The 14,738-nt window shown below is 36.4% G+C and overlaps 1 protein-coding gene across 5 annotated transcripts in view; it reads left to right on the top strand.

Annotated features, from left to right (window-relative positions):
- Positions 1-10,109, top strand: part of INTS13 (integrator complex subunit 13) — a 33,224-nt gene extending 23,115 nt beyond the window's left edge. For 2 of the 5 annotated variants that reach the window (XM_023209035.1, XM_023209034.1), the window contains exons 12-16: positions 864-1,018; positions 1,332-1,562; positions 3,697-3,836; positions 8,860-8,995; positions 9,752-10,109. In XM_023209035.1, the coding sequence (XP_023064803.1) occupies positions 864-1,018; positions 1,332-1,562; positions 3,697-3,836; positions 8,860-8,995; positions 9,752-9,791 (702 nt within the window). In that variant the 3' untranslated portion in view covers positions 9,792-10,109. Of the gene's footprint in view, positions 1-412; positions 584-863; positions 1,019-1,331; positions 1,563-3,696; positions 3,837-8,859; positions 8,996-9,751 lie in introns of all 5 variants that reach the window. The other 3 variants (XM_023209033.1, XM_023209031.2, XM_023209032.2) reach the window with 3 other exon arrangements.
- The last annotated feature ends 4,629 nt before the right edge of the window (positions 10,110-14,738 follow it).

The following is a 14,738-nucleotide window of genomic DNA, read 5'->3' as shown; positions in this document are numbered from 1 at the left end:
CTCCCAAAGTGTTGGGATTACAGGTGTGAGCCACCGTGCCCAGGCTCAAGGTAGTTTTTAAATAAGCAAATGAGTCTTCTAATATGATTAACTGACTCTTTTATCTATATGTGATAGAAAAGTTAAATTACAGAAGGGGGAAAAAAGTGTTTCTTGGTTTTTACAAAAGGTGGGGAAAACATACCATGAATGCATTTATGTTTGAGGCTTTCTTCATTTTCATCATATAAAGGCTGATAGGTTTCAAGTTCAGAAAGGATTTAAAAAGTAGTGGAGTTGAGGGATACTGTTAGAAAAAATGTTTTGTTGCACATCACAGGACAGAAGACATCAGGGAAACAGACTAGTACATGTAATCCATACTGAAACATTAGACATAGTTTCTAATTTTATCTTATTTGGTTATCATTAGGATTTTGGTGAATTTATGAGGGAAAACAGATTAACTCCTTTTCTAGACCCCAGATATAAAATCGATGGAAGTCTTGAGGTCCCTTTGGAACGAGCAAAAGATCAGTTAGAAAAACACACCCGTTACTGGCCTATGATCATTTCACAAACCACCATTTTTAACATGCAAGCGGTAAGTGTCCAGTAGCTTCAACTTTTCTTATAGATTAGTTATATATTCTTTATAGAAACAAATTAGAAAATTTGTAATTTATACCATTTCTTAAGCAAAGAGTGAAATATATGAGCTTGCTAAAGTTAAAGAATTAATAATTAAAAATTGAAGTGATAGTTATAGATTCCTTCACCATGATAGTCTTTAAAATCCTTTCAAAAATCAAGTTCTGCCTAGATGTTTTGATATTTATTTTTCAAGACAGATTTTCTTTTTTCTTTAAAAAAATATCTAACAGGTAGTTCCATTAGCCAGTGTTATTGTGAAAGAATCTCTGACAGAAGAAGATGTGTTAAACTGTCAAAAAACAATATACAACTTAGTTGATATGGAAAGAAAAAATGATCCTCTACCTATTTCCACAGTTGGTACAAGAGGAAAGGGCCCTAAAAGGTAGATTTTTTTTCTTATTTTCTTTATAGATCACATTTACTTGATACATACTGTTTTTCTCAAGATAACTTACTCTATATGTAAATTTTATTTGAGGACTTGTGTGTGTGTGTATATATATATGTGTGTATATATATATGTTTGAGATGAAATAATACAAAATCATAGAAATTGATATATTATAGCTTAGAATTTCACTGTTAACTACCAAGTAAGAGGAAGGAAGTCCACATTTCATTATTTCTTTTTACTTTACCAGTAGAAAGTGACACTTCAATATTATTTAAAGAGTATTTCCAAATCTTTACTGCAGAGATGAACAATACCGTATCATGTGGAATGAATTAGAAACCCTTGTCAGAGCCCATATCAACAACTCAGAGAAACATCAAAGAGTCTTGGAATGTCTGATGGCATGCAGGAGCAAACCCCCGGAAGAAGAAGAACGAAAGAAACGAGGAAGAAAGAGGGAAGACAAAGAGGACAAGTCAGAGAAAGCAGTGAAAGATTATGAACAGGAAAAGTCTTGGCAAGACTCGGAAAGGTGACTTCTTGGCACTGATATAGCACCACAGTGCCTTTTGTTATATCACATTCTGCATAGAGCATTTTCATGCATTCTAACCTGATTTAATAGTAGTTCATTTAATACATGTTTGTTCATTTTCATTACTGTAATTTTATCATTCTTAAAATCTAAAGGATCTTTCTTGGGCGTAAAAAAGTGTGAATTTTTACTGTTGGGGCAAAGTTAGTGTTAGTTTTTCCTAATTAACTTCTGAAAATCATAATGCATGATGTTTAGTATCAGTATGTGCTTTATGTGTTGTGAACCTCAAAGATGTAATTTTATTTCTCTGTTCACTAAATATTTATTGAATGCTTAGGATGTGCCAGGCATTTGGCACAAGATCCCTACCCTTGAAGAACATACAGTGTGATGGTAGAGACAGATAATTAAATTAGTGATTGCAGGCTGGGCGCAGTGGCTCACACTTGTAATCCCAGGACTTTGGGAGACCGAGGCGGATGGATCAGTTGAGGCCAGGAGTTTGAGACCAGCCTGGCCAACACGGCAAAATCCAGTCTCTACTTTAAAAAAATACCAAAATTAGCCTGGTGTGGGAGCACATGCCTGTAGTCTCAGCTACTCAGGTACTTAGGCACGAGAATTGCTTGAGCCTGGGAGGCAGAGGTTGCTGTGAACCGAGATCACTCCACTGCACTCCAGCCTGCAATAGAGTAAGACTCTGTCGGAAAAAAAAAAAAAAAAAAAAAATAGTGATTGCAGCAAAGTGTGGAAGGTGCTATTAAAAATAGGCATAGGATGGCCTTGGAAGCACAGAAGAGCATACAGTCTATTCTGAAAATGTTCCTTAGTAGTATCCTCTTTTCCTTTAGTTTGTGATTTATATTATGATGTCAAAGTTAAATCTGAGAAAAACATAAAAGTAATAAAGGCTTATAAATAGAAATAGCGTATCAGCTGGCTATATTCTCTCTCCCCTTGCCAGAAATCAGACCAACACCAGGTAACTTTTTTTTTAATTAATTAATTTTTATTTATTTTTTTGAGACAGAGTCTCACTCTATTACCCCGGCTGGAATGCAGTGGCATGATCTCGATTCACTGCAGCCTCTGCCGCCTGGGTTCAAGAGATTCTCATGCCTCAGCCTCTCACGTAGCTGGGATTATAGGTGTACACCACCATGCCTAGCCAATTTTTTGTATTTGTGGTAGAGATGGAGTTTTACCATGTTGCCTAGGCTGGTCTCGATCTCCTGACCTCAGGAGATCTGCCCACCTTGGCTTCCCCAAGTGCTTGGGATTACAGGCATGAGCCACTGCAACTGACCAAAAACACATCTTTTTATGATGGAAAATTTCAAACATATGTAGCAATAGAACAGATAGTTACTCATCATCTACTTTCAATGATTAACAATTCATGGCAGATCTCATTTCATATATATCTTCATCCACTACCTTCACCACTACTCCCATAGGAATACTTTGAAGCTAATTCTGGAAATCCTGTAATTTCATCCATTAATAATAGAATACTTTTATTCTCTTTGACTTTAGAAGCTCATGTTTTCCTTAGGGCTACTGAGCTTCTGAAACAAAACTGGCTGACCGTAAGAGGGAAAAAGTACTATCATTCAGATCCCACTGGGCTTCAAGTACACTCTTGTGTATTTTGCAAGTGTTTTTGTTCTCTGATGAAACTCTATAAAAGCTTAGAGTTAAGTTTCTGATTTGTAGAACATAAATACATCTGCACAATACATAGACTAGAGAATAAATGGGGATAAACTTATTTGTAATTTGAAATTCAGTATTTTGTTCATATCTTTAAAAATCAAAATTGTGCAATTTCTTCTGAAGATCACATCATTTCCTACCTTTTAAATTTTAAGTATTCTTTTTTTATATATTTTACAGCTAATTCCTGAATTGTTACATTATTATTATGAAGGAAAAGGGAAACTTGTATTTAATTGATTAATTTCTGTTACCAGGTTTTAGATTAAAGTTTTTGATTAGTCCCTAGGTTTATTTTATGAGATTAACCATCTTCTATAAAGGTTGATATGCAAAGGTAGTTTAATTATTAGACCATTTTTAGACTTCTAAAAATTTAAACTTTACATTTCATTATTTGTCCCTCTAAAAGATTAAAAGGAATCTTAGAGCGTGGAAAAGAAGACTTGGCTGAAGCTGAGATTATAAAAGATTCCCCTGATTCCCCAGAACCTCCAAACAAAAAACCCCTTGTTGAAATGGATGAAACTCCACAAGTGGAAAAATCAAAAGGTAAGGTACAGCTGTGGTAACTAGCTTTATAAAAAGTTTTGCAGGCTGGGTGTGGTGACTCACCCCTGTAATCCCAGCACTTTGGGAGGCCGAGGCAGGCAGATCACCTGAGGTCAGAAGTTTAAGACCAGCCTGGCCAGCATGGTGAAACCCCACCTCTACTAAAAATATAAAAATTAGCTGGGCATGGTGGCACACACCTGTAATCCCAGCTACTCAGGAGGCTGAGGCAGGAGAATCACTTGCACCTAGGAGGCAGAGGTTGCAGTGAGCCAAGATCGCACCATTGCACTTCAGCCTGGGCAACAGAGCAAGACTCTGTCTCAGAAAAAAAAAAAAAAGTTTTCCAATGAAGCTCTGTTTTGTTCAGTGTTATTTAATATTGTTGTGTGTATGTGAGGAAGAGTTCTTAGGTATTCATGGATGCTGTTTAGGAGATTCTCTCTTTACAGCCTGTATTAGTCCAGTCTCATGCTGCTAATAAAGACATACCTGAGACTGGGTAAGTTTTAAAGGAAAGAGGTTTAATTGACTCACAGTTCCAGCATGGCTGGGAGGCCTCAGAAAACTTACAGTCATGGCAGAAGGAGAAGCAAACACGTCCTTCTTCACATGGTGGCAGCAAGGAGAAGGGCAGAGCAAAGGCAGAGGAAGCCCCTTATAAAACCATCAGATCTAGTGAGAACTCACTCACTGTCACAAGAACAGCATAGAAATTGGGGTGGGCACACAGCCAAACCATATCACAGCCTTAGAGAATGTAGGCAGTAAATATGTTTGTCAGTGTTAAAAACAAAAACAAGTAGTGTCATACTTTCATTAATGAAGCCTTTGGAAAATAAGCATATAAAGTTTGTGTTTTAAGAAATTTTAAATATATAAACTTGAGTCTGTTTATGTTCCTGATACTATAGTAAGAGCTGGGATATTGAATACAAACTCTTTTACCCTAAACTCTTACTAAACCTAGAAATAATGTATTATCACTCTTTTATTGCTATATTAAAATGTGTTTGAGTTTTAGTGTAGTTATAATTATAAACAATATTTTCACTGTAAAGCCTCTTAATCTCTTACTTATAGGTTAAAAGTTTAGTTTCCTCTTGAAGGAATTCTAGGCACCAAGGATATGATTTGGGATTGGCAGCTCCTGAAATCATTCTAGGCCTTAGTTATCTTGAAGGCAAACTAGATTTAGTCTTTTTAGGATACATGTGTAATGGTCTGCCATCATTAGACTACCTGATGTCCTGCCACTGTGCCTCTCCTAAGGCAGTAGAACCAGCTTATGAATATTGGCAGCTCATCCTAGGGAGAAGGCAGGCTTGTTTGTTTTTGATATACTTGTTATAGTGTATATATATAGTGATACATATTATATTCTTCAGTTCACTAGTTTCTTTGAAACCAGAGATCACCCTTGAGGTGATCTTACTATATTTGCCTTTCAGGCATTTGCTAGAGGGCCCAGAAAATAATAGGATTTAAATAGATGTTTTTTGATAAATTGTTTCTCATATGACAAAATATACCACTGTTCATTAGGATGAGAAATATAGGTATACTCTAAACAGTGTTTCAGCATTGCTTGGCAAATAGAACTCTCAAGGAGTATTACTGAGGTGGAGATTGCAGTGAGCCAAGATCGTGCCACTGCACTCCAGCCTGGGCGACAGAGTAAGACTCAGTCTGAAAAAAAAACAAAGAGTATTTATACTGGCAAAAATTGCAAGCAACTAAAAGCCACATTAGTAAGAAAATGACTGAATAATGGTGTGTCCATAGGGTGGTATGTGTGTATGTATGTATGTATGTATGTATGTATGTATTTATTTATTTATTTTGAGACCAAGTCTCGCTCTATCGCCCAGGCCGGATCTCAGCTCACTGTACTGCAAGCTCCGTCTCCCGGGTTTACGCCATTCTCCTGCCTCAGCCTCCCGAGTAGCTGGGACTACAGGCGCCCGCCACCTCGCCCGGCTAGTTTTTTTGTATTTTTTTTTTTAGTAGGGACGGGGTTTCACGGTGTTAGCCAGGATGGTCTCGATCTCCTGACCTCGTGATCCACCCGTCTCGGCCTCCCAAAGTGCTGGGATTACAGGCCTGAGCCACCGCGCCTGGCCGTATTTATTTATTTATTGAGACGGAGTCCACTCTTGTTGCCCAGGGTGGAGTGCAATGGCACTGTCTCAGCTCACTGCAGCCTCTGCCTCCTGGGTTCGAGTGATTCTCCTGCCTCGGCCTCCCGAGTAGCTGGGATTACAGGTGCCTGCCACCATGCCCGGCTGATTTTTATATTTTCAGTAGAGACAGGGTTTCACCATGTTGGCCAGGCTGGTCTCGAACTCCTGACCTCAGGTGATTTGCCTGCCTCAGCCTCCCAAAGTGCTGGGATTATAGGCATGAGTTACCACGTCCAGCCCCCACAGGGTGGTATTTATATAGCCCAAGAATAATTATTGAATGAATATGTAAATGAGTAAGTTTTTTTAAAGCAGGTTACATAAACATATGTACTGTGATCTCAATTTTAAGTTTTCATACACATATGTACTAGCTTGTCACTTAGATGAAATATCAGCTACCATTAAATTAAATGGATCCCTGATGCTTTTCACCATAGAAATATGTGGAATAGCTCATATGAGAAGCAACTTGATTGCACATTACTGCCTTTCCTTGTAACTTTCTGTTTGAGCCTGGTATTTGAAAAGTGTTTGTTTTTTCTTTCATTCTATTTTATAACCTAAATTGCATATCTCTTCTGATCAGCAACTTATCTGGGCCTTTTATTATACCTCAGTTTTATCTGCTTTGGAAGATGACTTCCCAGGCCCCCCCAAAGTGAATTTTGTGCCTGCTGTATACACTGCACTTAAGGTTGGGCTATTCCAAATGTGCCGTCTAGATTTGGCAAACGTCTATTCAGCTGTCTTTGTATGATGCAGTAACAAAACAAAACAAAAAAGAAAACATTTGTTGATATAGATTGGCACTGGAAAAAAGAGTAAAATTTTTAGTTGTTAGAGCAGTGGCGTTAGGATGATTTTATTTCCTCCTTTATGTGTTTTATTGTTTTCTAAATTTGTTCTCATGAACGCGTATTCGTTTTATAATAAGAAAAATAAGAATTTTAAAATATATATGACAATATTAGCACTTTTTGATGTACAGTTCTGTGAGTTTAGACAATACATACCACCATCACAATCAGGGTACACAACAGTCTGTCACCTGAAAATATTTCCTTGTATTGACCCTTTGTAGTCATCCTTCACTCTCCTTCTCCCCAGTCCCTGGTAACCACTGATATGTTTTCTCTTCCTATAATCATGCTCCCTATAATTTTTCAGAATGTCTTATAAATGAAATAAAATGTCATGCCACCCTTTGAGATTGGCTTTTTTCACATAGTATTATAATGACTAATTTTATAAGAAACTGCCAACTTATTTTTCCAAAGTGGTGGCACCATTTTGCATTCCCACCACCAGTGTATGAGAGTTCTGGGTGTTCTGCATCCTTGTCCACTTACTGTTGTCAGGGTTACTGTTTTTGTTTTGTTTTTGTTTTTCATCTTATAAGGTATGTAGTGGTATTTCATTGGTGTTTTAATTTACGCTTCTCTGATGATTAACGATGGTAAAACTCTTTTCCTTTGCTTATTTTTTATCTATCTTCTTGGGTGAAAGGTCCATTAAAATATTTTGTACATTTTTAAATTGAATCGTTTGTTTTCTTATTAGTGGATTTATTTATCTGGATACAAGTTCTGTGTTGGATATGTGATTTGCAAGTATTTTCACCCAGTCTGTGGCTTGTTCTTCTCTTAAACGATGACTTTTGCACAACAGAAGCTTTGTATTTTGATGAAGTCAAATATATCCATTTTTGCTTTTATGATTATGCTTTAGGTGTTACATGTTAGAAATCTAACCCAAGGTCACAAATGCTGATTTTTCTTATAGGAGTTCTGTAATTTTAGATTTACATGTAGGCCATGATCAATTTTTGAGTTATTTTCTATAAGGTACAAAGTATGAGTCAATATTAATCCTTTTGCATACAATGTCCTAATGTTCCACCAGCATTTATTGAAAAGATTATCTTTTCTTCATTGAAGTATTGTACATTTATCAGAAATTTGTTGACTGTGTATGTGGGAGTCTGCTTCTGGATTCTCCTTTATATTCTATTGGTTTATGTGGCCATCCTTTCACCAATCCAGTACTGTCACAGTCACTTCAAATTAAGTCTTGTAATGAGGAAGTAAGAATCTTCTTTTTTCTTCTTTTTCGGAATTGTTTTGGCTCTTGTAATTCTTTTGCCTTATCATACTGTGCAGGAAAGAGTTAACATAGCAGGCCTGAGACTATTATAATTAGAAAAGCCTGCTTGCAGGTTTGGCTCTTGGCTGGCATCTGGGAACTTGGCTTTTGAGATGTTGCCTAGATAATGAACTGAACACCTGCTTCTCTTCTGAAAGTCTGGAACTTTGGTCGTTATGGTTAGGCAGAGAATACTCACCTGATCAGCCCCCAGTAAAAACCCTGGACTCTACTCAAACAGACTTTCCTGGCAGAAATATTGCGCACGTGTGGCTGCATGTTTGCCTATGGAGTTAGTATGCACTCTGCATAAAACTCATTGGAGAGAGTGAGCATGGGAAGCCTGCAGATGGATTCTGCCAGTCTCCACCTCATGTGATTCTTCTGCTTACCGACCTGGCTGTGTCTCCTTACTGTATTGCTGTAATCATTCTTAACCAGGAGTATAACTTTACATGTAGTCATTTGAGTCCTTCCATCAATCACTGACCTAGTGGTTGCTCTTGGGGACCCTGAAACACATTAATTTCAAAATAAGAGGAAAATGGTTGCCTTAATTGTGTAAAATGAACTACAGAATTAACTGCCTTAATTGTGTCAAATGAACAACAGAATTAAAGGTAAGTGTAAATTTGTAAATTCGGAAGTAATAAATTATTCTATCTTTTTTTTCTTCCTTTTAAATATAACACCAGGGCCAGTGTCCTTATTATCCTTGTGGAGTAATAGAATCAATACTGCCAATTCCAGAAAACATCAGGAATTTGCTGGACGTTTGAACTCTGTTAATAACAGAGCTGAACTGTATCAACATCTTAAAGAGGAAAATGGGTTTGTGTTATTTATTGTCAAAATTGGTTTTGTCAATTGCCTGTACAGTACCTTAACAAACATTGCTTATTTGTAATAATCAGCAATTTTTTATTACTAATATTATGAACTAATACATGTTCCCCATAAGGAGAAAAAATTAACTTCTTTGATTTTTGCTTGTAAAAGGCTCAATTATATTGATTGTAACCCTGAAAGTATTTACTCCTTAGAGCATTTCTTTTCAGTGCTTAGTAAACATTATAGAGGGAAAAATCATACCACTTAGGATATAATACCAATCTCTGTATAATAACAGAGGGAAATGTTTTCCTATTAAGGAATACAATATTAAGAATATTGATTATAATAATCTCAGATCTGATTATTTTGATTTTTTTTTTCCAGAAGAAATCCTCTTAAAAATTTGTTGGTAGAAATGCATTTATTTAGTGCAAAAGGAAGTAAATTCTTGACTAAATCGTAGAGATTTTTTCCTTAGTTTTGCTTGGAAAGGGAGAGTGTGGTATAGTCAAACAAAAAACAGTAGCCTTTGACATGTGACCTTGGGAAGGTCACTTAGTCTCTCAGGGCCTCAATTTTCACTGTAAAATGAAGTTGGCCTAGCTAGAGGAACCCTAACGTTAGTCTTTTCCTAAAATGCTGATGTTCTGTTCTGTGAATATATTAAGTTTCATGTGAAAGGTAGATAATTAAGGAGACAAAAATGTTAATGAATATTTATTTTATCAACTCATTTTTTCCTCCTATTTTCAGGATGGAGACACCAGAAAATGGAAAAGCCAGCCGGCAGTGAAGAGTGACTTGAAGAACTAAATTTAGTATATTGCAAAAATATTTTGGGTGGAATTCGATATAAGTACTTTTACAGCAAGATTGTATAGTTATGTTGCCTGGACTGGTTTTTACATTTTTAAAATATTTCAACTATCGTTTTTGTACTAATTATAAAATTGGCACATAAATCAAAAATATACATTTGAGATGATTTGCCCTCCCAAATTATACAAGTTTATTTTATGGTATAAAGTGTTCTCTCTGGAAATGTTTTTAAAAAAATTCTTAGGCTTCTCTTTGCCAAATAAAACTATTAAAATATTTGACATGCAAAACATTTGAGAATTCCTTTAGAAAATACTTTAGTCACTTAATGACTGAAAACAACCTATAGGAATTTTTAAAAATTTGATGAGAGTTTAAGATTTGCAATACTTAATATAAAATCTTTCCTATTAAACCACATCATATATTGTGCTTTTCTTAAAAAGAACATTGGTTTTATTTTGTTTTAAGTCATTTTGCATATGTGTTCTTATCCATTTAAAAGTACAGTTTTCAGGTAGGTTGTGTAATTTTATATTTACTACTATTGGGTAATTTTACTCTTTATGTTTTTCTGCTAATATTTTCCATCCATTTGCTTTTCTTACTGAAAGAGAAGCATAAAGGAAATCACTTCACAGGTTTAGAAGCAAGGAAAGGTACTAGGTTGTTTTTATCTCTGGATGAATCTTAGTCTCATTTCTCAGAAATGTCATGGTTATATGTTATATGTTTCTTGGGCCTTTTTCCTGCGCTGCTTCATCTAGAAGTTTATAACGTGTTACAAGTGGTAGGTTATTTCAATGTTAAATGCTAATTGTAAGTTTGCCATTTTTTTCCTTGAGTGTTTATTAGAGAAAGGAAGCTCTTTATACAGACAGTATTTTCTACTGAAAAAAAAAACAACTGGTCTTTACACAGGAGTTCAGCAGCCTTCCAGGTCAGCCTGGTGAAACTGACATTACTTTCCTTTATTAACTCCTGTCTGGTTCTCAGCCCTCTTCCCTAAGATAGAGCTACTTTTACTCAGTTCCACTGTGTTTAGATATACACTGACACAAACCATACATAGGCAGGGCCAGGCCTAATTAGCATCTTAGACTTGTGGGGTTTAAGAAACTGTATCTCAATAGCTAATTAATAGATCATATTTACATTTGAATGGGCTCTGACCTTTTATTTATTTATTTATTTATTTATTTTACTTTAAGTTCTGGGATACATGTCCAGAACGTGCAGGTTTGTTACATAGGTATACGTGTGCCATGATGGTTTGCTGTACCCATCAACTTGTCATCTGCATTAGGTATTTCTCCTTATCTTATCCCTTCCCTTTGTTCCCCACCCCGCCAATAGGTCCTGGTGTGTAATGTTCCCCTCCCTGTGCCCATATGTTCTCATTGTTCAACTCCTACTTATGAGTGAGAGCATGCAGTATTTGATTTTCTGTTCCTGGAAACCATGGATGGTTTCCAGCTTCATCCTTGTCCCTGCAAAGGACATGAACTCATCCTTTTTTCTGGCTGCATAGTATTCCATGGTGTATATGTGCCACATTTTCTTTATCCAGTTTAACATTGATGGGCATTTGGGTTGGTTCCAAGTCTTTGCTATAGTGAATAGTGCTGCGATAAACATATGTGTGCATGTGTCTTTATAGCAGTATGATTTTTAATCCTTTGGGTGTATACCCAGTAATGGGATTGCTGAGTCAAATGGTATTTCTGGTTCTAGATCCTTGAGGAATCGCCACACTGTCTTCCACAATGGTTGAACTAATTTACACGCCCACCAACAGTGTAAAAGTGTTCCTATTTCTCCACATCCTCTCTAGCATCTGTTATTTCCTGACTTTCAATGATCGACATTGTAACTGGTGTGAGATGGTATCTCATTGTGGTTTTGATTTGCATTTCTCTAATGACCAGAGATCATGAGCTTTTTTTCATATGTTTGTTGGCCACATAAATGTCTTCTTTTGTAAAGTGTCTATTCATACTCTTTGCCCACTTTTAGATGGGGTTGTTTTTTTTCTTGTAAATTTGTTTAAGTTCCTTGTAGATTCTGTATATTAGCCCTTTGTTCAATGGATAGATTGCAAAAACTTTCTCCCATTCTGTAGGTTGCCTGTTCACTCTGATGTAGTTTCTTTTGCTGTGCAGAAGCTCTTTAATTAGATCCCATTTGTCAATTTTGGCTTTTGTTGCCATTGCTTTTGATGTTTTAGTCATGAAGTCCTTGCCCATGCCTATGTCCTGAATAGTATTGCCTTGGTTTTCCTCTAGGGTTTTTATGGTTTTAGTTCTTACGTTTAAATCCTCAATCCATCTTGAGTTAATTTTTGTATAAGGTGTAAGGAAGGGGTCCAGTTTCAGTTTTCTGCATATGGCTTGCCAGTTTTCCTAGCACCATTTATTAAACAGAGAATGCTTTCCCCATTGTTTGTTTGTGTCAGGTGTGTCAAAGATCAGATGGTTGTAGATGTGTTATTTCTGAGGCCTCTGTTCTGTCCTGTTGGTCTGTATATCTGTTTTGGTATCAGTACCATGCTGTTTTGGTTACTGTAGCCTTGTAATATAGTCTGAAGTCAGGTAACATGACGCCTCCAGCTTTGTTCTTTTTACTTAGGATTGTCTTGGCTATACGGCCTCTTTTTCAGTTCCATATGAAATTTAAAGTAGTTTTTTTCTAATTCTGTGAAGAAAATCAATGGTGGCTTGATGGGAATAGCATTGAATCAATAAATTACTTTAGGAGGTGTGGCCATTTTCACAATATTGATTCTTCCTATCCATGAGCATGAAATGTTTTTCCATTTATTTGTGTCCTCTCTTATTTCCTTGAGCAGTAGTTTGTAGTTCTTCTTGAAGAGGTCCTTCATATCCCTTGTAAGTTGTATTCCTAGGTAATTTGTTTGCTTTGTAGCAATTATGAATGGGAGTTTGCTCATGCTTTGGCTTTCTGTTTGTCTGTTATTGGTGTTTAGGAATGTCTGTGGTTTTCACACATTTATTTTATATCCTGAGACTTTGCTGAAGTTGCCTATCAGCTTAAGGAGTTTTTGGGCTGAGACGATGGGGTTTTTTAAATATACAATCATGTAATTTGCAGAGATAATTTGACTTTCTCTCTTCCTATTTGAATACGCTTTATTTCTTTCTCTTGCCTGATTGCCCTGGCCAGAACTTCTAATACTGTGTTGAATAGGAGGTGGTGAGTGAGGGCATCCTTGTCTTGTACCAGATTTCAAAGAGAATGCTTCCAGCTTTTGCCCATTCAGTATAACATGGGCTGTGGGTTTGTCATAAATAGCTCCTATTAATTCTGAGATAGGTTCCATCAATACCTATTTTATTGAGTGTTTTTAGCATGAAGGAGTGTTGAATTTTATCAAAGGCCTTTTCTGCATCTATTGGAATAATCATGGTTTTTGTCATTGGTTCTGTTTATGTGATGGATTACATTTATTGATATGCATATGTTGAACCAGCCTTGCATCCCAGGGATGAAGTCGACTTGATTGTGGTGAATAAGCTTTTTAATACGCTGCTGGATTTGGTTTGCCAGTGTTTTATTGAGGATTTGCACATCGATGTTCAGCAGGGATATTGGCCTGAAATTTTCTTCTTTTGTTGTGTCTCCACCAGGTTTCAGTATCAGGATGATGCTGGCTTCATAAAATGAGTTAGGGAGGAGTCCCTCTTTTTCTGTTGTTTGGAACAGTTTCAGAAGGAATGTTACCAGCTCCTCTCTGTAGTAGGATTCAGCTGTGAATCCATCTGGTCCTGGGCTTTTTATGGTTGGTAGGCTATTAATTACTGCCTTAATTTCAGAGCTTATTGGAGTATTCAGGGATTCAACTTCTTCCTGGTTTAGTCTTGGGAGGGTGTATGTGTTTAGGAATTTTTCCAGTTTTTCTAGATTTTCTAGTTTATTTGGATAGAAGTGTTTATAGTATTCTCTGATGGTAGTTTGTATTTCTGTGGGATCAGTGGTTCCCCTTTATCATTTTTTATTGTGTCTATTGGATTCTTCTCTCTTTTCTTCTTTATTAGTCTGGCTAGCGGTCTGTCAATTTTGTTGATCTTTTCAAAAAACCACCTCCTGGATTCATTCATTTTTTTTGAAGAGTTTTTCATGTCTCTGTCTCCTTCAGTTCTGCTCTGATCTTAGTTATTTCTTATCTTCTACTAGTTTTTGAATTTGTTTGCTTTTGCTTCTGTAGTTCTTTTAATTGTGATGTTAGGGTGTCGATTCTAGATCTTTCCCGCTTTTTCTTGTGGGCATTTAGTGCTTTAAATTTCCTTCCAAACACTGCTTTAGCTGTGTCCCAGAGATTCTGGTACATTCTGTCTTCGTTCTCATTGGTTTCAAAGAACTTATTTATTTCTGCCTTAATTTTGTTATGTGCCCAGTAGTCATTCAGGAGCAAGTTGTTCAGTTTCCGTGTAGCTGTGCGGTTTTGAGTGACTTTCTTAATCCTGAGTTCCAATTTGATTGCACTGTGGTCTGAGAGATAGTTTGTTATGATTTCCATTCTTTTGCATTTGCTGAGGAGTGTTTTACTGCCAATTATGTGGTCAATTTTAGAATAAGTGTGATATGGTGCTGAGAATAAGGTATATTCTGTTGATTTGAGGTGGAGAGTCTTGTATGTCTATTAGGTCCAGTTGGTCCAGAGCTGAGTTCAAGTCCTGAATATCCTTGTTAATTTTCTGTCTTGTTGATCTGTCTAATGTTGACAATGGGGTGTTAAAGTCTCCCACTATTATTGTGTGGGAGTCTAAGTATCTTTGTGGGTGTCTAAGAACTTGCTTTATAAATCTGGGTGCTCCTGTATTAGATGCATATATATTTAGGATAGTTAGCTCTTCTTGTTGCATTGATCCCTTTACCACCATTATGTAGTGTCCTTTTTCTT

The sequence above is a fragment of the Piliocolobus tephrosceles genome, chromosome 10 (genome assembly GCF_002776525.5).
Source record: "Piliocolobus tephrosceles isolate RC106 chromosome 10, ASM277652v3, whole genome shotgun sequence".
Classification (NCBI taxonomy): domain Eukaryota; kingdom Metazoa; phylum Chordata; class Mammalia; order Primates; family Cercopithecidae; genus Piliocolobus; species Piliocolobus tephrosceles.
This window is presented reverse-complemented; position numbering and strand designations above follow the sequence as displayed.